General features: G+C 35.2%; 1 protein-coding gene across 4 annotated transcripts in view; it reads left to right on the top strand.

Moving 5' to 3' along the window:
• The first annotated feature begins 7,933 nt into the window (after positions 1 to 7,933).
• The window catches only part of Ythdf3 (YTH N6-methyladenosine RNA binding protein F3), a 36,489-nt gene continuing 20,883 nt past the window's right edge, over positions 7,934 to 23,539 (top strand). Inside the window, exons 1-5 of one of the 4 annotated variants that reach the window (XM_047549649.1) lie at positions 7,934 to 8,269; positions 8,748 to 8,772; positions 10,084 to 10,151; positions 11,953 to 12,098; positions 14,488 to 14,573. In XM_047549649.1, coding sequence (XP_047405605.1) covers positions 12,041 to 12,098; positions 14,488 to 14,573 — 144 coding nt within the window. In that variant the 5' untranslated portion in view covers positions 7,934 to 8,269; positions 8,748 to 8,772; positions 10,084 to 10,151; positions 11,953 to 12,040. Of the gene's footprint in view, positions 8,270 to 8,747; positions 8,773 to 10,083; positions 10,152 to 11,952; positions 12,099 to 14,487; positions 14,574 to 23,539 lie in introns of those variants that run through there. The other 3 variants (XM_047549645.1, XM_047549653.1, XM_047549656.1) reach the window with 3 other exon arrangements.

Genomic DNA, 23,539 nt, shown 5'->3' with positions numbered 1-23,539 from the left:
TATTTCCAACACAAAAATTTACGTTCTTAGTGACAGTTCTTAATGATCAAATCAAGGTAATTTGATTTGATCATTACACATTGTGTGTATATATATATAATATATATGTATTGAAATGTTACACTGTACCCAATAAATATATATGATTACTATATATCAATTAAAAAATAAAAATATATTTTAAAATAATTCACACTGGGCATGGTAATGCACGCCTGTAATCCCAGTAATTAGACTGAGGCAAGGGGGTCACAAGTTCAAAGCCAGTCTCAGAAACTCAGTGAAGCCCTAAGCAACTTAGCAAGACCCTGTCTCAAAATAAAAAATAAAAAGAACTGTTGCTCTGGTAAAGTTCCCCTGGGTTTAATTCCCAGTACCAAAAAGCAAAATAATTCAAGTTGGGCATGGTGGTGCAGGTCAGCTACTCAGGAGGTTTAGGCAGGAGCACTGCAAACTCAAGGCAACCTGGGCATTTAGCAAAACCTTGCCTCAAAAAGGAATTAAAAAGGGCTGAGGATGTGCTGGCTAGTAGAGCATTTGCCTGGCATGTATGAGGTCCTGTCAAGTATTGCAAAAAAGAATAAATAAATACATACGTACATACATAATCAGTATCATTGTCTGCACCAACAAAAGAGAAACCTAGTTATAACTTACAAAGTGTCAATCACTGATCATCAATTTAAGTACAGTCTAAACCTCATTTTTTACTGATTCTATATTTGTGAATATGCTTATTAATTAAAACTTATTTGCAACTCCCAAATCAACACTCCAGTACTTTCATGGTCACAGACATACACAAATTCAGCATGCAAAAAAAAAAAAAAATTTTGCATTGCTGAAGGAGGAATGCATTCCAAGTTGATATGAACCAGGCAAAGCTCTGCCTTCTTGCTTTAGCTCTTACACTATAAGCATGTTTTCTTTTTGTGGCCTATTTTTTCATATCTTTGTAGTTTTTGTTGGTGATTTGATTGTTTAACATGGTTCCCAAGGGCTTGGTGTGTATCTCAGTGGTAGAGCAATAGCTATAGCATGTGACAGGTCCTGGGTTCCTTCCCCAGCACCACAAAAATAAATAAAATGACTCACGAGCCTAGTATTGAATCTGGTGTACCTAGTACAAAAGAATGTGATGAACCTAAAAAAGAAAATAAGTCTGTTTGATAGGTCTGGTTCAGGAAGGGGTTTATAGTGTTGTTAATCTCAAGTTCAATCTTAATCACTCAACAATTTATATTAAATAAGTTGTCTTTAAACAGAAACACTGATCAAGCAAGATGACATAATCAATTCATTGATAAAACTGTTGTGACTAAAGGAACATAACCTTGATTTACTCCTGGGAACAATTTTTCTAATACTCAGTAATAGCTGAGTATTTGAGGTAACTTTATAGAATCTAACTGCTGCAAATACTATGAATCAATTATTACCTGGGTGCAGTGGCACACATCTATGATCCCTAGCTACTGTGAAGGCTGACAGGAAGATTACCACTAGCCTCGGCAGTTTAGCAAGGCTTTAAGCAATTTAACAAGACCCTGTCTCAAAATAAAAAATTAAAAGGGCTGGGGATGTAGTTTCAGTGGTAAAGCCCCGCTGGGTTCAATCCCCATTACCAAAAAGGAAAAAAACCAAAACTGTAAGCTAATTATTCTAAAAATTATATTATAGAAAATTTCCAGTGGATGAGTAGAGAAAATAGTACATAATCAATTCCCACTCATATCACCCAACTTTAGTAATAACTAACTCTTGACCAATCTTATTTCCTGTTTAATTTCCAAAACCCTTCTCCCCTTGGGATTTGACACAGTTACTTTCCTTGTAAAGAGGGTAAAAGGAGACAGAACAATAGAAAAATAAGCATTATGTCCTGCTGACTGCTGAGAGCCCCACTAGTGGGCAGAGAATAAGGCAGCCAGACTCAGGAGTGTTTGCAGATGTCCTGTGGTTGGCTTTGGATTGTGGTGCATACCTATGCTCCCTATGTAACATTTCCTGTGGCCTTTGTGGTCTAGACTGTGGGCTACAACCTGGAATAGTAATCAAAGGAACAGATCCCCAGCTGTGGAGGTGGATGACCCCATCTCAGAGCCTCAGGAGGATTGCAAACTGGACGAGGAGCTGCAGGGCAAGGCACACACCAGGTGAAGAGCCTTAAGGACATACTGGAATTTGCCCTAAAGCTGACTTGAACTGAACTGCCCAGAAAAGAATTAAAAGAGGACAGAGAGCCCTATGGTACCACAGTGGGCCTTGACTGAAACTGCCATCATATAGACCCAGTCTCCAAACCACATGGGATTTGCTCTGCTGCTCAGTCTGTCCTTTCTAGCACTCCACACATGCCCTGGGTGCCTCTTTACAGCCAGATAGATGCAGAAGCAGCTAAGAGATAGTAAAGAGGAAGCCTGTATCTGTTGTATGGGGGTCACAATTGCTCCAGCTTCCAGGGCTTATGGACTCACTGCCAGGAGGCACATGATGAAATGAACATCAGTTGCTAGTTTTCTTGGGAAGGTGGTTTGGCTTCACGTGGAATTGACTGGGATTTGGGTGTTGTCTTTAGAAGGGATTCCTACATGTGTAGTTATAGTTTGCACTGGGAAGAATTCCAAAAATTTACCTGGTTCCCTTCCTTTATGCCTCCACCCTGCCCATCTAACACCCCCCCCCAAAAAAAAAGAATCCTGTCCTAGCAGCTCAGGAATGGGGTTCCCCAGGAAAGGAAAACATTTTTCTGCTCTTGGGTCATTCACCTTGGGGCAGGAAGGAACATGTGCCTGGTGGATTTCCTTGAAAATAATCCTTATCTTCTACCCCTAACCCCCTCATTGTATAGCATGAAACTTTGTTAAAGTAGCATCTGAAAAACATTAAAAAAGAAAGAAAATTAACCCATTAGTTAACATCAGGTTACTGCAGATTACTTTTTCTCTGTAAGGATGAAAGCAGAGAGAACTTCATTTTCATGCCAATTGAAATTAAACTGTCTGAAAATTTTGACTGTCATCTCTAATCCTGATTTCTGGGAAGGTCAGATAAACAGTTTAGTTTCACCTTGGTGATGTGGAACTTAAACATGAGTGATTTCATTTTTATTTTAGCCTCTGTGCAGAAGCTTAATCCAAAACCATGGCCTCCTATAATTTTTATTTAAAATCATGAAAGAGAAGGAAGGACTAAGAGACTGTCATAAATTGGAGGAGATTAAGAAGATAGGATGTTGAAATGTAACATGATTGTATTCTGGAATAGAAAAAGAAAATTAGTGGGAAAACTATGGAAATCTAAATAGCCTGCAGTTAGTAGTATTGTACCAGTGGCAAATTTCCCTGTTTTGATAAATGTACATGGTTGTGTAAGATGAGAACATTAGGGGAACCTGAGTGAAGGATATACAGGAACTCTCTGTACTAATTTTACAACACTTCTGTAAATCTAAAATCACTTAAAAACAAAGTTTTTCTTTCTTTTTTAATATATACTTTAGTCCTAAATCTAGAATTTCAAATTCAGCAAATACCACCTAAGTCCTGAGAATCTACATTTGTAATGGGTTCTTACCAGAAGCTGTAGCTGGCCCCAGGGAGACACTTTTGAGAAGCACTGCTTAAAAGAAACCTAAGGTCGTGGGAAGTTTTCTGCTGTACTTTCATGTCACTGTAAATTTCCTTGCAGTAAACACAAGAATGAATGAGAAAGATGTTAACTTGTTTCAAAAAAAAAAAATTATTTCATTAGTTTTGGTTTTACTCAATGTCCTTCTCCACTATTAGTTTTAGCTTAAGCATAGTATAATACTTGAGGATATCTCCTTTAGAAAATGCTTCAATCAATCCTCAAGTTAAAATTTTCATTCTTGATTCACTTACTATGCTTATTTAAAGATAACAAAAAGCTTTAACATTTTGGCTTAAATACTGACAAAATATAAGGGAAAGTTTAAACACTGTTAGGTAACAAAGTCAATTTGGGAAATTACTATGCACACAGTTCAGTTATAACTAGTTATCTTTCAACATCTATTCTCCCCCTCTGCTTTCTAAGGTAAGTAGTAAACTTTTTCTGACTGAGTACCTTGTCACTCAGAATACGTTTTTCAGGTTTTGCCAACTAAGTGTTTTTAGAAAAGAATGTTTTAGTAGTAAGAGGGAGGCAGAAGTGAGAACTATAATAACTACAAAATGTCCTTAAAGGAAAATGATGTGCTGCTGGTCTAAGTGGCAGATGCCTGTAATCCCAGCTACTTGGAAGGCTAAGGCAGAAGGATTGCAAGTTTGAATCTACCTCAGCAACTTAGAACCTGTCTCAAAATAAAAATAAAAAGGGCTCAGGGATATAGCTCAGTGGCAAAGTGCCCCAGGGTTTAATCCCCAGTATGACAATAAATAAATAAATTAAAAATACATAAAAATTTAAAAAGAAAACAATGAAGATGTGCTTTTTATTTTTTACCTTGATTTCTGCAGATGAGAATGTGACATGGCTGTACATGGAACCACTTCCACTAGTACCATTGATGGAATTACTGTTACCAGGATGTCATAAGAGCTGGCTAGAAGTAAACCAAGGGAAAATCTGGGTAAACCCTCTAGTCTCACTTGCTTTTAGTTGTTTTATCACCAAATTTAAAGGTCACAGCTAGCAATACACTCTCATTAGCCTTGCTATAAATGGAGGAAAAGCTTTTTTTTCTTTGGGACATGGACCTCTTTAAATTGCTCAGGGTGGTCTTGAACTCACAATCCTTCCACCTACAGCTTCCTGAGTTGCTGGGATTACACACCTATACCACCAAGCCATGTAGTTATATACAGATAGTAACAGTTGCTTAGATAGTTTTTCAGGAATGTGGAGGGAGCTCAAAGCATCTGAATTCACCAAGCCTTCACTTGGGCCTGCACAAGTATCTGATAGGTGACCTTTTGATGTCAGAGGGCCAAAACTCCACCCTGCTGAGCATGCTACTATTGCGATTTTCTGAACATGTCTCCTATAAAGAGCCACAGTTTGACAAGCATGCACAGAGCACTGATTACTTCACTTTTCCTTAACTCCAATCATCTTTTCCTATGTCTTAGACCACCCTACTTCTTTATCCCATAAATACTGCCAAACCATATTCTCAGGGAGGTGGATTTGAGGTTTGCTCTCCCATTTCCACATACTTTATTCCTTTCTAAATAAATTCTTTCTCCTTTGCAAGATTTGCTTTGGTGTTTGGCATACTGCAAGTTTGGTGGGCAAAAAGGCCTGGTTTGGTAACAGAGGCAATCCAGATACCTGACACTATCGCAGCCCAGTACTCTCATTTTAAAGCATTCCGAAGCCTCTAAATTGCTTTTTGATGAGAGAAAAACAAACTTCCATTTTTATTTTTGTGGCACTGGGATTGAATCCAGGGACGCTCTACCACTGAACTACATCCCCAGTCCTTTTCTCTTTTTTCTTCTTCAAAGACTGCCTTGCTGACTTGCTCAGGCTGGCCTCAAACTTGCAATCTTCCTGCCTCAGTCTCCCTAGTTGCTGTTACTGGTATTACAGGTGTGTGTCACTGCACTTGGCTAAAAAAGACTTCTATCTTAATCTCCTGTTGTTTTGGACTTGATGCCACTTGAAGCTTAACCTAATTTGAACCGATACAAGTAGTCATCCAGAAGTTACAGTTGTGCAGAAAGGAATTTCACTGGATAAGGGCAGAAAAACTTGGTGGCAAAGGGATCGTAAATCCACTCTTCCCTCTTTCTCAAGTTTTATGCTATGCTGTGACCACAAGGCTGCTATACCCATGGCTCTGTAGGAGAGTGTAATTTTTCCACAATCTAGACTTTAGAGTAGCATTTCCTAAAACATCCTCTATAGACCCTTGGAGGCATGGGATATGGTTTTAGTTAGTTCCTATCTAGGCACTTTGTACTTTAAAAAGTTGTTAGGAGGCTGGAAGAATTGCCATTATAGAGGGATTGCCTAACATGCAGTAGGCCCTGGGTTTGAGTATTAAATTAAACAGATTTATATCTTAGGGTAGTTAGCACTCTGTTCTGCAAGTTCAAAACTCATTGTTAGGAAGAAAGCCCATAAGGAAAGAGTATGTCCAGGGGCAGGAGTGAAAGAGAACAGAAGCTCATTAGAACATATAATTAGGCAGTATTATACAGTAGCTAGATACAATTTCTAGAGTTCAAATTACTGTTCAAATCCTGACTCTCCCAGTTACTAAGTAGCTGAGTCCCCCCCAACCCCCCCGGGGGGTTATTTCTTTATTTCTTAATCTCACTGTGGTGTGTCATTTTTTTTATAATAGCAATTAACACACAAGAAGTTGTGAGGACTTAAATGATTATTATAGTGCCTGACTTAATAATGAACATTCAATAAATGCAAGCTATTACTATCATTCTGGGAATCACTTAGTAAAGGATGCAGGAACTGACTGTACATAGCCCAATTTGTAGAAAGCTTACTCTGTGCCAGGAATTGTACATATAAGACCTTATTTTACTCACAAGGAAGCTAAAGGTTAGGTTCAGTGACTTTCCCAAGATTATAAACTAATTTTGCCAGGCAGAATTTAAACTCCAATTGGATTCCAGAGACATGCTTCTATGAAAATTAAGAATAAGAGCCTGCAGGTTTTCATATGTGTCCTCTTGTTTATTACCTTTCAATTTCCCCCTCAGAACACATACCAGCAAATTCTTTAAAACTAAAAAGGTTTGTATGGGAGTGGGAGATACAGAAATTGGAGAGACCTGAATTCAACACACAGGGTGAGGTGAGTCTTGGGAAATGCAAGGATGCTCAGCAAGGGAGCTATGGCAAAGAATGGGAGGAGCAAGGGCAGCAGGCTGACAGACCTTAAAATATGCCTCTTAATGAGTTATCCGAAAAGTGGGCTCTCAAGTTTCAGTTGTTATTCGATACTTTTAAAATAGTGTTCACAGTAAACCACAAGATTAATTATTTGATTCAGCAATTTCATCCTTTCTAAATTAGCACTTAAACTGAATAACTTTGAATCCAAAGTGTTTGGTTATTTAAAAAGTATTTCCTTACACGGAGTACACGCTACACAAGTAAGGCAAAGAAAATCGGTTTTTATTGCAAAGATGTTTCAATAAAATTGTCAAAATGTTGCAAGTGGGCTTCCTTTGGTTTTGCCAAAGTGTAAAAAAGTAACCTTAACAGTTTCGATTGGAAACTTAGCTTTTCCTTCTTTTAGGCTCGAAAAACGTTCTATGTTTATCTTTATCAAGACAGCTTTATTCATTCATAAATGTCAAATGAACGTGTGCGGAGGGGAACAAAGTAAAACCACAAGTTCACAAATCCGGTAGGGGAAACTACGGTTGCATTAAGTTTTTCCTACGAAGTTCCAGGAGTTTGGAGATGGAGTACACCGCCGGTGCCGCCTCTTATTTGTTTTCATATGTGTCAGTGCAGATCCCTCACCCAGTCACTTTCGCTGCACGTGCGGACTCGTGGGGACAGCCCAGCAATTCCGTCTCGAGGGCGGCTGAGTCACCCAGCCGCCCACGCGGCCTAGGAGGGCCACCGCAGCAGGCTCCCAGCTGGCGGGCGTGGCTGCTCCGCTGCTCCGCTGCTCCTCCGCCACCCGGAGGGCGCCGCAGGTTCCTGCGCCCTGGGTCGGTCTCCATTCTCTCCGCCAGCGCCCGCCTCCGGCCCCAGCCTTCTTCTTGCTCAAAGTGCTATGGGACCCGGCTCTGACCATGACCCCTCTGCAGCCTCGGAGGAAGGAAGCCACCAGCCTGATCCTGGAGGGTTGGCACCGGGGCCACTCAGGCACGCCCTCCGAAGCGCATGCGTCAACCTCCAGCACGTGGGTCCTATCTCCCGTGACGTGGCGATGCGGAGGCGGAGCCAAGGTCGGTAGCTGGAGGGTGGGGGAGGAAGAGCGAGGTGAGCGCGGACGTCAGAGTGGAGAGCGGAAGGTCAGGAAGGCTCGGAGCGGAAGTGAGACTAGGGAGTCTGTCCGCCATTGTGGACCCGAGAAGCGGAGAGCGAGAGGGGAAGAGGAGCGTGCAAGCGTAAAAGACGGGCCCCTTCCGCTGACTGCCGAGCGCGAGGCTCTCTTTTTGGTTTCTGAGCTAGCGGTGCAGCGGCGGCGGCTGAAACAATCATCCGCCGAGGGCGACAACTAACTGCTGTGAGTGCACGGGGAGAGGCCCAGGCGGCGGCGGCGGCGGCGGCTCCTCTCGGGTTGCGGTGAAGAATGTCAGCCACTAGCGTGGATCAGGTGAGGGAGCAGAGGCCCCAGCCTCGGCGAAGGCCTGAGCCCCAGAGCTCCACCCTCGCGTGGGGCCCCGGCTCCTCCCCGTCGCCGCCGGCCCCATAACGGTGCCTGGGGAGCAAGTTGCTGCGGTCCTGCCTCCCGGGCCGGGGCGTGCGCCCTGGCCTCGGAGCCTGCGGCCCGGGCAGACGGGCGGGCGCGCTGCCGCCGGAGGTGGGGGAGGACTGCTCGCAGGGGCCTGAGGATGCATCCCGAGGGCGGCAGATGTGGGGCTGAGACAGGAGAGCTCTGGGAGACGGATTCCGTGTGGCGGGTGGGAGGTTTAAGGATGGGGGTGGTTGGGAAATTGGTGGCTGTGGAGGATATGGTGGGTTTGCTCCTACGCGGCATGTTTAAAATAACTTATCTTTGATAATGTTTTTGATTAACACTTTTCTTTCCTCCTTTTTCTTCTCTTTACCACACCTTTCATCTTGTTACACAGAGACCTAAAGGGCAAGGCAATAAAGGTGAGTTTGGATTTTTTTTTCTTGTTAACTTTATCTTGGTGTTACTTTTAAACTGAATAGGGGGTTTTGTTTTTGTTTTTTTTTCAGTAAAGGATTAGAGAGGCATTTATCAGAGCTAAGGTAGCCCAAACTTTGATAGTTTTTTTTAGCCACTTTTACAGAAACCAGAATACTACAAGAAATAGCTTTCTTAGTTGTATTTAAGTTAAAACATATTTTTGTGAATGTAGTGGTATTTCTTTAGTTACCCAGTTTGTGTTAATGTGACTTTTGCTACAAAAATTCCACACATGCATATGGTTAACTATGTTTTTAGAGTGGACATTTTGTTTGATGAATCTGGATTATATTTAATATGCAATTCACATAGTGTTCCATGTCACATTAATGAAAATCGTACTGTTAATCACTCTGATTCTGTCGAAGTCGATTGCAGTGAGGCAATAGCCAGAGAGAACTCATAACTGAAGAGGCATGTAATCTTGCTGTATAGTTGGGATTGCAAGGTGTGACTCAATCTTATTTTACAAAGGGCTGAGAAGGAAATAATTTGTGAGATTTCTGCTAGGATTATATCTTTAGTAATAGTACCATTGAAAATAAAGTAAGTGTATTTTGTATTAATATGGAACAATGTAGTCAGCTGACTGAAACATTATGACATTAATCATGTGACTTTAGTAAGTATAGAATAATAACTGCTTTCTTGGTTTAGTGCCAATTAAATTACATTAGAGTGAATTATATATTTATAACATTTTGTAATAGGGCTTAAAATTATACTAAATAGAATTATACTTCCTTTTTTAATTTTAGTAACAAAGTGTTACTTAGGAACTAAGATATATAATAGCCTTTTTAGATATGAGTTCAATGTTTTTATTTGCTCTTTCAATTCTTGGGACTTTAATTTGCTATTGTAAATCTGGTTAATTTGAAAAGGAATAAGTTCTGTATACACAAATTAGTTAATTTCCTTTATGTTGTAGTTTATGTAAGAATTTTTCCATACCAGATCTATGGCACTGTTAGGTAGCACATTTATTTGTTTTAATTAAAGATGTTTTCTTTAATGTTTAGAAATTTTTACTTTTAGAATTTTTATTTTTAGAATTATTTTCAGCCTTATAAGCATAAACCTCAGATTTGGATAGTGTTTGTTTTAAATGATTTTTTTACAGATATGTAAAAGATTTAAAAGGAATGATCCATTAATTTCTTTTTTTACTAGTCTGCCCATTAGGAGGTATATAGACTTGGAGATGTGAAATCTTTGGTCATTATTGCCTAGAGTAAATTATTTTATCCTAGATCTATGGGGAGGTGGCACTTTGCAAGGCTATTTGAAATGCTAAGTGTTTTGTGTTACCTGCTTTAAGGTAAGTACACAAGTTCTATGAAGTACTTCACTTGTTTGCTAAAACAAGATAGTTCTTCTTAGAGTAAGATAGTTCTATATTACTATAAGTGATTTATGACAAGATTATTTTACTTAGGCATCACCTAGTGACAGACATCTCGGATATTGTAGATAAAAATGACCTATAAACTACATATTGACTAAATTTTTTTTGATGTTTAAAAAAGTTAACCCATCTGTATCACTTCTAATTGTGTAGTAAGACACACATACAGACTGTTTATTTGGGTAGTTCCTTTTTCCAAAAGATTTTCTTTTCATCTTTTTGATCAACTCATGAATTTACCTAAAGATAGGATGATGGACTGGTATTTCTTGAAGTCCTGAGTTCTGATTTGTAGCTGTTAACTTGCCAAGTGAGCTTGAACATGTTACACCATCTTGTCACAATTTCCCCCTCTATAAAATAAAAATAATAGCTGTAACCATAAATTCTGTTGTTATGAGGATTGTTGTAATTATAGTAGTTTATTGCTTTTAGCAGTTATTGCATTTGCTGGATTTATTTTCACCTTCTAAAGGAAGACTCTATTCTGGAGTCTTGACGGAAGGGGAAAAAAAGCTACTGGCCTAAAAGTACTAGTACTCATTTATGTTGCTTTAAAATGGTAGATGTTACAAGTGCACAAATAACACATGTATACATGTATTTTTATGCCTTTTCAGGGCAAATTACAAAACCAAGTCAGCACTACCAGTTGAACTGATACAAGTATCTGTGTGTACTTGACACTGTTCTGCTTTAGCTGACTTGATTTTCAAACTAGTGAAATAATTTTATAATAATTCTGTGTACTGTTGTTAAGCTAAAAGTATAGTTATTTTTTCTGAACCACAACATTAATATTCTAAGAATATGGGTAGTAATCTTGAATTCCATACTTAGCAAACTTATGAAAAATACATTTTCCTGAGAAGTTGTTGTCAAAGTTTGAAGGCATAATCCTTTTTAATTGGCAATGTAATTTCAGAGATGCTGTATTTCTTTTCTGATTTATCTGCAGTTGATATTTCTTAGCCTAATACCTGGCTTTAGTGTTTCGATTTTTTGCTGTTTTCCTGTATATTCTTAATGTCTTAATGTACTAAAGGATAAATGCAATTCTATTATCAGTCCCTTTGTTAGGGCAATATTGCTTTTGAAGTATAACTAATAATTCTAGATTTGTTTATAAGTTTTGAATTCTTTTTTAATTAATATTGTCCTGTGTGAAATGTCAAATCTCTTTATTATGCTTGGCAAAGGAGTACCAAAAGATAGTTGAAATTTAAGGGTAATTGCTTGTTGGTGCATAATTTAATACTGACTTTCTTTTACTTTTATTTTTTAATAAGTAGAATTTTTGCTTGCTAGAATACAGGTGTGCTCTGCCTTTACTTGGAAGCACTATGGATGGAAGTGTTAGATGCCATCTTAGGCCTTACTCTTTTCTTTTATTCCTTAAATATAAAAATAAGCAAATACATGGAAAATAATTTATTCCCTCCTATTTTCTCCTTTTCCTTCCAAGGGAGAGACATATACATCATTTCATACAATTGCAATTTAAAAGAATTAGGTTGAATTTGACTAAGTCTTAATATTTAGAAAAGTAGTGGAAAATGCCTTGTATTTTGGCAATGTGGTATTGTATTCCCTCCCCATTTTCCCCAGAAATGATTTCAAAGCACTTTAAATTTTAGGCTTCATTTTATCATTAATCCTCACAACATTCCTATAAGGAGATAGAGGGTATATGGTATTGTCGCTGTTTTTGTAGGTGGGAAAACATGATGCACACATCTGTTGACTTTCCTAACTTGATGTAGTCAGGACCAGAGCAAAGAATCACCTGGCTTCTAAGGCCCATGTTCTATCTTGATTTGACTCTGCTTCATAGAGCAGAGGAAACAGGCGAAGAATCATGTAAGTCATCTGTTCTTTTTTCCCCTGAAGAACTTTTACAGACTATGGAAGTGGCTTGGATTTCATTACTATTTAATGGCTTTCAGTCTCCAAGACATTAGATTATCATTAAGTAATGTACAGATACTAAAGTCCGTATAAGACAGTTGAAGTTTTGAGAGAAAGATATGCTTTTAAAACTCAAGGGTCAGTTTCTTATTTATAGTCTAAAGCAAATTGCTTATCACTATGTGTTAAATACTTTGAGCTGATTATTTTTCCTTAGTTTGACTTACACTTTGTATATACTTTTTAGAACATTTTAGACATGTTCAAATGATTTAAAAATAACTAAATTGTATTTACTTAGTGAATATGAATACTAAGTTCTCAGAAGATTTAGAATAGATCACGTGAGGAAGAACAGTATAATATGTATTCAGATAAATTTTTAGTGTGTACTTTTTTACTTTATTAGCAATATGAGCTAGAGATCTAAGAATCTAATTGGTACAAGAGGTAGGTGTAATTTCAGAATGATTAGCTGTTTGATATATTGGCTACTGTGTACAAATGTAATAGGCCAGTGGTAAGGATTTTTTTTATTTTCAAGAAGTGAATAACTACCTTTGATAAAGAGGAAGTAAAGCCAGTGATAAAGAACAGGTATGTCAGAATCTTCTGAACTGAAATGATTAGCCCAGCCCTTAAAATGGCACTAGATAAAAACTAAGGTCCCTTCTCTTTATTTTTGTTATTAGTGACTATTACATATTTAATTTCGGGGGGCACATTTAGCTTAACCTTAGCTAGTTCAGGTGTAGTTCAGTTAAACCACCTCAGTGGAGTCAGAATCAAGTTGGCTTTCAGGTTGTTCTTGTGGCCTCTGAGAAGTAATAACAACATCGTAAAAGGTCTTCTTAGAAGGCTTTACAGAGTAGCATTGTCTCTGAGTGGTCAGTGCTTCTCAAGCCAGTCTTAACTCATAATATTATCATTTAGATGATGTGAACTCATGGCAAAATTAGAGATAATGAAAACATTAATGATATTATAAAGGAACATACATTATAATCCCATCATCCCCATATTCATTTGAAATACTTTGTGACATCTTCAGATAGTTTTTTGTTTTGTTGTTTTTCTTTTTCCCTTATAAGAAATTGATATCCCTCAAACTTTCAACTTTTTTCATGTTTCAGTAGTATATTTACACATTGTTATGACATCAGATTTTGACCTACTACCCCTTCTGTTTTCATGGTTCTAAAGTCATTCTTAGTCCTTTTGGGATCTTGTAACATTTAGTGTAATAATATCCAAGATTATTGAACACTGTCATTTAATACTCAGCTAAGATGAGATAGGTACTAGGAATAACCTGGAACAGAGTAGTCATCCATGGGTTAGAGAGGCTAAGTCACTACTGGACATCTTCTGTCTCCTCATTTGGAGGACTTGGAATTCAAATCCAGGATGTTCTTTTGCATTCTGTGCTCAAATGCACTCTGACACAGTATTCAGAGAATAACTTTATAGGGTGTTTATAGAAATGACTTCTGAATAAATACAACATTCTATGTTATTCTCTGATTTGTTTTCAAGATTTAGCATGGTTATCTTTGGCATTTCAGTTGTATTTCTATTTCCATGTGAAAGTCTTCAAATTTATTTTTTGGTTCTGGGGATTGAACTCAGGACTTCAGTGCATGTTCAGCACATACTCTGCCACTAAGCTGTATACCTCCAGTCAGTCTTTATATTTTTCTAAGCAAGGCTGTTTTTATTTAGATTTTTCAATTATGTTTATTCATTGTGATATTGTTTAAAGTAAATTTTAGCCACTTTCTTTAACTGAAGACATTAAAGTCATTTTCGGGAACAACAAAAAAAAAATAGTTGTATTCTTTATTTACCTTTATTGGACTAATAGATTTTTAACAAAGGTGGAGAACAGTCAGAAATCTCTTGTCCACAATACTGCTTGAAATAGTTATTTTATATTTAAGAATAGTATTTGAGAACCCTTTCCAATATTTTTATGTTACCTCACATACCACAGTTGAAAGTGGGATAGTTACTTGAAGTTTTTGGTAAGGGAAAGTGCGTGCGTGCGTGTGTGTGTGTGTGTGTGTATGTGTATGTGTTAAAAAAAATTATATATATATATATATATAGTTTGTATTTATAATAATTTAGGCTTATTTATTACAAGATTTCAAAGATTTTTGTGGTACATAAATATTTGTATATAAAATAAAGCTTATCCTTAAGAGGGTTCTTAAATGAAAAGAAAAAAGAACTCAGGATTACTTTTTCTGAGTTGGTTTGAAAAATATCTAAAATGTTAGGTGTGCTGTGAGTTTCATAAAGATAATTGCAACACTTCTAATACAAGTATGTTTTTTAGTTTCAGTACAAAACGGTTCGATTCATCAAAAAGATGCTGTAAATGATGATGATTTTGAGCCATACTTAAGTAGCCAGACAAATCAGGTAAGTCTTTTGACAGAAGTAGTTTAGGAAGTTAAACATTTTTAGTATTAACTGAATTTTTAGCTAAGTATTTTAACTGAAAAAGACTAACTATAGCATGAATGAATTTTTCTGGTGTGCTTACATGAAGTGAATAACAGTGGCAGGTTCTTGCACAGGCAAATTTTTCTTTAGAGATTCTAGGTAGCTGAAAGTAGATTATGGAATATAAAATAAGTACTTAAAGTTGAACCTTTCTTTTTACATATCATGGTTAGTTTTTTTGGATGTTGAAATACTTTTAATCTTATAGCACTACCATATCTTCGTAATTAAAACAAATAAGAAGTTTGTTTCTTATTTGCTAGAAATTTTTGTGTGGTGAGGATATTAGTTGTATGTGATATTTTTGACTAAATGTAGGATTTGCTTTTTTATAAGGTATTCTGATGTGAACTTCATTGATAATTACTGCAAGTTATAATATGACCTGGTAATGTTAAGGATTAGAATTAAGGATTTTATAGACACTTCTATACTGTGAACATGAATAGTCAGTGAGATCATCAGGTCATTAGTAACTGGTAGTTTGTGTGTGTGCGTGTGTGCTTGTGTGTGTGCTGGGGATTGAACCCAGAGCTTTGTACATGCTAAGCATGTGCCTTACTACTAAGCCACATGGAGTTTTATATAGGGATAATTTAAGCATTGAAAAACAACAAAATAAAGGCATTTGATATCTTTGTACTATTTCTGTAAACCACTTCTGTTATTAAAAGTGTGTCACTGCTAGAAACAAATTTCAAAAAGAAATTTTCAGTATCACTTTCTTTAGAGAGACCTTCCTGAGGTAAATCTGCTTTTGTTTTGCTTGAAAAAAGATACATGGAAAATGTACTCCAAAATTTTAACCTAGATTTTTAAAACTGAATTAGGAACCAGATATTATTGTGAAACTTAACAGTAAAGTTGTACAGAAAATTTGAACAAAGTCTACATTTGTAGAATGTAGAATTACTTTTAGAACTGGGAAGAATTTGGTGTATTCAACCTGATCTACCTCTTGATTGTTCTGCTTGGAAGGGAATAAAAGGCAAAAGAATAAAAACTGGTGGTAGAATCTGTCTACTCATGAAGGAGTGAAAAATTGATTTCGTATTTGTGTGATCTTGCTTTATGATCTCAGTACCAACTTTTTTACCTAAGGGGTTGTGAAAGAACATATCACTGCAAAGTTGGAGAAATCATGGTTTTGAAATGTATTATAAGTTTTAAGTACGCTTTTATTGTATTTTGACTCATACATTACTCTCAGTTAACATTCATCATGGCACTGTTTCCCAACCTTTTTCTAATGTTACAAGGTATAGTACATGTTCTAAAAAGTCCTCTATCATCAGATAAACTTAGGAAATTTATTGAGCTAAACAATTGACCTTTTTTTGCTACTTGATTTCATAGTTTATATACTAAAGAGTAAAATGACAATATATATAAAACTCCTTTAACTTGTTCAGACTTTTTGTTTGTTTTTTTGGTGCTGGGTATTGGCCTCTCACATGAGAGGCAAGTGCTCTACCATTGAACTACATCCTCAGTCCTTTAAAACTTCTACTTTGAGACAGGGTGTTGGTAAATTTGCCCAGGTTGGCCTCAAGTAGCTGGAATTACAGGCATGCACTACTATCCCTGGCTCAAATTCTGTTTTTAAGGAAATTTAGTGAACTCTACAAGGTTGGGATTTACTACCTGAAAAAATCATCTTGTTTTAATTGATTATGTAAATACTTTATGATTATTCATTATTTGTTGGGATGACTTAGAACAGTTTTTGTTTTAGGAAATTTTTGTCACATGGTGTTTTGATGTTTTGCAGAGGCACTTCAGGGACTGCCTAAGGGATGCCAGGGGAGGTTTCCTGGATTCCACCTGCCTGGCAACCAGATCTTTTCTTTGGGGCATTTTATCTATTTTATAGAAGGTTCCATTTGTAAAAGTTGTTTGAAAAAGTGTTAGAAAGTCATTATTTTTTTAAAATTTAAAAAATTTGTTGTGCTGGGTATTGAAACATGCCAAGCAGAAGCCTTACCACTGAGCTATAATGATTCTCTGCCGAAAATCATTATTTTTTAAAAGACATTTGTTTTAGTAGTGAAGTCAAATGAATTTTTCATTTGCTTTACTGATTCTCATATTGGGTCAAAATTATTTATAAAATATTTATTTTAATGTGATATACAAATGGAAAGATTTAAAATTTTTATGTTTATTATTTCAATTTACAATATTGGAATCAACATATTTATGTACTGTTTGAAGGGAAATTTAAAGTTTGATTTCACTGAGGCTGTGTTTTGCCTCCGCACTAGCACTGAATAAGTTTTCAGCAGTTGTCTTTCCATTGTACTAAAAATAATTATTTCTAATGAGGCATATATTTACATTTTAAAGAGTACTAACACTATAGAATGTTGAAAACTGTATTTCTTAGGGAAAAACTGAAAATTATCAGAAATCTTAAAGGTAAGTTACATAAAAATTTATTGTTACATAGCTAAAATGTAAAATTTAAAAGAAATGCAGTGTTTTAAAGAATATTTTCATAGTTTTGTGAAAGACTGCATTAACTTATGAAATATCTCAAGTAATTGTTGGCATCCTTTAAAGTTATACAAGTATTTAATAAGATTCTTACCTACCACCTAACTGAAATAATAGTTTAAAAAATTTCATCCTATATACATTGTACTTTTAAGATTAAATTTCCTTCATCTGATTTTAAAATTATAAATAATGAAATGAATTTTTTGGTGGAAAGATGTTTAACATTTTTGACTGTGGTTTAAATTGTTTATATTTAGAGCTAATTCATATCAAACCTGGGGATGGATTAAAATAAGTCGTTGGCCTTTCTATTCCTATGGTAGTGTACTTCTATTTTATAGTGTCTTATTTCTTTTTCTTTTTTTTTTTTTTTTTTTGGGGGGGGTGCTGAAGTTTGAACTCAGGGCCTGAAGTGGCAAACCCTGTCCAGCTACACTTTCAGCCACTATAGTGTTTAATATTATTTAATTTTTAGGGAATATTTGTGTGTATATCTATGTATAGAGAGATTATTTTATAAATTAAAAAGTAAATGTCCTTCAGATCTTAAAATTAATTCTCTATAGTTCTTTAGAAGAATTGATGATTTAGTCAATTAGAAACTTTATATTTCAGTGGTCATTGTTAAAGATACCATATGATTTGTGCATACAAAATTGACAAATTGGAAGACTGAAGTTTGGGGAAATAATTCAAACTATGTTTATTAGAGAGAAGTGTCAACACTTTAAAAAAAATAGTATTTGAATTTTATTTTCTGTTTGCCATCACTGACCTCATTTAAGATTTTCCTTATCTGCACAGCAGAATGATTTCCTTACTGGTAGTTCTTCTTAACCTATTATGTTCACATAGGGGATACCTATAAAAGCTTAAATTTGGCAACAAATATACCATGGGTATCTTTGAAATAAATATCAATGTTTTTAGAATTATGTTCTTTTGAGACAGGTAATGGGTGAATGACTAATGATAATATTGTTAGTGATATTGTTAATATTATCAGTGATGGTAAATTGCATGATAAGCTGTGGATTGATTTCCAGTTTGTTTTAATGCACTGGTTTCAGTGTTACTGAAATATTTGCAGAATTGAAAATGAGGGATTTACTGAGTTAAAATCCAAGTCTGATTGTAATACATGGTCAATGTTAATAAGATATTCAGGAATAAGAGACTGAGTCAGGAGTATCAGAAGTTTGAGGCTAGCCATTGCAATTTAGTCAAATGAAAACAGGGCTAGTAATGTAGCTCATTTGGTAGAGTGCTTGCCTAATGTGTCCTGGGTTCCATCTCCAGTACTGCAAAAATTTTAAAAAAAAAATTTCTATACCTTTTACTACAGTGGATGCATTTATTAAGTGCGTGTCTTTAAAATGACTCCAGGTTTTGTTTTGTTTTGTTTTGTTTTTTAACCTCCATCATAGGGAAATAGGTCTTATCATTATTCCTGAAAATATAAGTATTTTCTGAATGTTTCTTTTATCATCTTAATTTTTGTGTGAAATTTTCTCTATGTAGTCTTTTCTGATTTTGTAGTTATTGGCTTTCTCCTATTTGTACTGAAGTAGTTTCTTTTGCTTTCTCTGTGCTTTGGTTATAGTCCTATCACTTTGTAAGGTAAATGTCTTCCCCACTATATCTATGTAGTGCTCTAGGTTGGAGACCTGTATTCTTCATGTTTTTATTCCCAGTGACTGGCATGATATCTGGCACAAAGTAGGTATTCATTAAGTATTTATTAAATTAATGAATAGATTATGTTATTTGATAGAATTAGAGAATGAAGAATTATGGTTGATGAAATATTCAGATTTTATTATATAACATTTTTTTCTTAGGACATCCTTATGATTAGATGTGCATTAATTATATTTTTAAAAAGTACAGTAGCAGAAGAAAATGCATAAAAGCATTAAAAATATTGTGAACATTACTTTTTATTGTTAGTTTAGGAGTCAGGAGTTTCCCAAGTACTCAGGTTTGTTTGTGTGTTTGTTTTTTTAAATGTGTGTGTGTGTTTTTAGATAGGGTCTTGCTGAGTTATCCAGGGTGGCCCTGAATTTCTGATCCTCTCTTCTCAGCTTCCCTAGTATCTGGATTACCCAGCTGTACTTAGGTTTTTAATGCCAAATAGTTTTTAGTTTTCTCTGTGCATAGGTGCTGTTACTTACTGCTTTATAAGACCTTAACCATTTTTATTAACCTTTTAAGAGGTACAGTGTTTCTAGGATGTTTGGATAATCATGAAGTAAAAGAGTATATTAAGTTTTAATTGAAAGACTCATTTTTAATTAAGATAATTGAACTGAAATGTACCATAAGTATATTAGCTATATTTACCACACTGCATGATAAAACTTTAAAAAAACAACGTATTCTTCCTGAGATTTAAAAACCTTTGACCATCATCTCTCCCACCACCCTGGTTTCTACCATTCTATTCTCTACTTCCGTAAGTTTGGTTGTTTTAGATTGTAAATGTAAGTAAGAATATGTGATATTTGTCTTGCTGTGCTTGACTTAGTTCACTTAGCTCTTAAGATTCTCAAAATCCATTTGTATTGCAGAATTTCTTTTTTAAAAATTGAACGTTCCATTGTGTTTGTGTGTACCACATTTTCTTTATCCATTCAACCATTGATGAACACTTAGATTGATTCCCTATCTTGGCTATTGTGAATATTGCTGCAGTGAACATTGGAGTGCAGATATCTCTTCAGCATATTGATTTAAAATCAGATCGCAGGATCTCTTCACTTTCTTTAATGAGATGAGAAAACAATTAAGAGCCTAAGTAACTTGGCTCCTTTCATCTAGGTGCTAAGTACCTGGGCTGCAATTAGAACCTAGATACCTCATAGGCTTATCTTGAACCTTCTAATCAGATAACTTTTCCATATTGTATTTCTGTTTTTATGCTGTAGGTAGAAGAGTTTATGGATCTGTTCTCACAAGTATGTTTTTTCATAACCAGTCATTATTGTGCCTTTTTATTTTTTTCTTACTTTGATGTTGGGGTCTCATTCTGTTGCCAAGGCTGGCCTCCAACTTTTAGACTCAGGTGATCTTACTTCCTTAACCTCCTGAGTGCCTAAGAATATAGGCATGTACCACTACTCCCTGCTTATTGTATCATTTTTATATTAACATATTACTGTTGTTTTCACCTTCTAATTAGTTCTTTGCATGTAGGGATACAAAGCATTTCACATCACTGTGTTTAAAGGTTGTATTTCTTTAAAGAAGAATATAATAAAATTTCACTATGACTGAGACATTTCTTTATCATGAATAGACTAGTTTAAACAGGCTGGATGTAAATTCCTAAATTGATTTTATATATATCATTATAATTTACTTTGAGATATGGAACTAAGTTATGAATTGTTTTACATCATCAGCGAGTACAAAGTTTTTCCTCTTCACTACTGAGGTAATTGAAATTAATAAAAATTCCCCTTAGCTAACAATTTAAAAATGTCTTAAAAATTTATCAAAACATTAATTTATAATAATAGAAAAATTATGATTGAAGCTCTATTGAAATTTTCTTTCTTCTTTCTTTTCTTTTTTAATTTGTGCAATGCTGGGATTAAACTCAGGGTCTTATGCATGCTAGCCAAGTGCTTTTACTACTGAGCTACATCTCTAGCCACTGTAACTGTCTTCTTAGTAGAACCAAAACCAGAGCCTTGAGTTTTGAAAGGAGATTGCGTGAATTACTTTCATAGAGCTAGAGAAAAAAATCTCATTCAGCAAAAACTCCTGAAAGAATTAGAAAATAAATGGATAAACAGAACAGTGACCATTTATACAATACGTTAGAGGATTCTAGGTGTAGTGTGTAACACTTGGAACCCTTGGTTAAACACTTTTTTTATCACATTGACTTCCCTATCAGCATTAGTACCTTTACTTTTAGCATACATTTTAGTAATCAAATTACAAATGTGTGTGCATGTGTGCACACATGTTATCATTATCAGGGTTTCTGTATTTTACTCTTTAAATTCTTCAAGATTTTTTTTTCTTTAAATACCACTGTTGGTGTGTTAGAGCTTCCCTCACTTTGTGGGTTGTTTAAATGTAGCAGTCAGGATTTCTGCAGTTATACTACTATTGTGGTGTTTCTAAAACTGCCCTTAATCATTCATACTAATATTTTTGTGTTCTTTGAGTATATTTTCAGTTACAGTTAATAATTACCTAGTAAAACTAAAAAACTGTTCAACTAAATTAGTAAATTTGTAATGTGAGTTTTTATAGTTTTGAATGCAGTAAAATTTTCCTTATATGTAGTTTATTTGGAGAATTGCTTTGTGATTTTTGTTTTTCTTTAAACAGTAATAAGAGACACATTTGGGTTTGGGTCCATGTTTTACTAGCAATAAATCTTTAGAATTGTGCTTTTCTTTTTTCTTTTTTTTAAGTGCTGGGGATGGAACTTGGGAACTTGCACTTGCTAGACAAGTGCTGTACCACTGAGCTACATCCCTAGTTCTTATCAGAATTGTTAATTTAAATAGAATTTGTTTAGTTCTAAAGTTAAAATTTGGTTATATGAGAATCATTTCAAAAGATAGTGTATTATATTAGCATTCTCATAGGCAGTGGATAGTTGGAACAGTTGTGAGGTGTATCACAGTAACTTATTAGAAATATAATAGTGACTGGGAATGTAACTTAGTGAGAAGGTGGCCCTGCATTCATTCAATCCTGAGCACCAAACAAGCTAACAAAAAACAAAAGAAAAAAATAGTAATAATAAAATATCTCAGTTTTTAATGATGAACTGTTTTAGTCAGCATTTTCACTGTTGTTTTTGGTTTTAGAGGTACTCTATTGCTCTGGGCTTGGGGTGAGGCAGTTCATCAAGGCAGAGGGCAGATGGAGAAAAGCAACTCAGAATATGACAGTCAGGAAGCAGAGAGAGCAATCCTCACCAGAGATACATTTATACCCCAAAGGCATGTCTCCTTTCCTCTTCCTACCACACCATACCTGTCTACAGTTATTGCCCAGTTAATTTCTGTTAGTGGATTAACATTGATTATGTTAAGACTGTCATTTCACCTCTGAATATTCTAGTATTATCTCACACATGAGCTTTTGAGCAACTCCTCATATCTAAACCATAGCATAAGCCTTTTAAAAAATAACAGAATAAATGCCAAGTAGTATCTAAGATATTATTGTCATGCATTACTATTGATAGTAGTTACTTGCAGTGGTAAGGACTGAACCCAGGGCCTTGTGCATACACTAGGCAAGTGCTATACCAATGAACTGTACCTCTCAGCCCTTGATGTACTTTCTTTAGTGGTAAAGCAGCTACATAATAACCCAAGAATATAAAAGAGAGAGAGAAAAAAAAGGAGGGACTGTTAAGAACTTTATTCCAGGGAACTTACATGTTTATATAAATTAAGTGAATCATTAGACTTAATAGCATTGATCCTTGTGAGGAAACACCAGTTACCCTCACTGAATATTAGCTATTTTTTTTTAAACCTTGTATAATTATACAAATTCTAAATCTCTGTCCAGGGCTTTAAAATGAAACCTAAAGCAGATTGAAAAATTAATCAGACATTATACTGTATATTTTTTTAATATAACCCATTTTCAAGAGAAATCCTTAAGCTATTTTATTTTTTACATGACCTTATATTGTTTTTTTTTTTTTTTTTTCATTAATAGAATTTGGTTCTCAATTTTTGGCAAATTGCTAAATACCTGATTGCTTAATATTCAAAAGGGAGGTTGATTTATTTACTTGCAATATAGTTCTGGAAAAAATTATGTGAACTTACTCTGAAGTTCTGACTAAGAAATTTATAATTTTGTGTAAAATGTGGAAAACAGCATGCAAAAGAAAGACATCTATTGCTGTACCCTTAAGAAGCCATGATAAGGATTTCATTTCCTTTCCAAAATGAATATGGCAAAGCAGAACAAAGTTGGACCATGTGGTAGGCATAATATTGAACCTTTTTTTTTTTTCAGAATGTGAGCATTTCTCATTTTATTTTTTCTTAAAGTACAAAATTTAGTGACTGAATTGGATTCTGTTGTAAAGATAAATTGTAATTCTATATAAAAAAGTTTCCATGTTTATTGAATCCTTATGTGTAATTTTTTGAACACATCAGTTACTTAAAATATAACTGAATGTAAATGATAATTTTGTGTATGCAAAGTTTATGAATTAGCCTTTTGTAGAAATTGCATATTTTAAAAAGTTGTGGCAGATCTGACTCTTCAAACAAAAATAATCCCCATTCTATTCTTAACCCTCCTATGAAACTCCTAAGTAATTTTATAACAAAGATTTAAATATATGAGTACTCTTCTGCGAATTTTTCTGAGATTGGATTTTA

This window comes from Sciurus carolinensis, chromosome 1 (assembly GCF_902686445.1).
Source record: "Sciurus carolinensis chromosome 1, mSciCar1.2, whole genome shotgun sequence".
Taxonomy (NCBI): Eukaryota; Metazoa; Chordata; class Mammalia; order Rodentia; family Sciuridae; genus Sciurus; species Sciurus carolinensis.
Note: the sequence above shows the minus strand (reverse complement) of the source record. Positions and strands in the feature narration are given on the sequence as shown.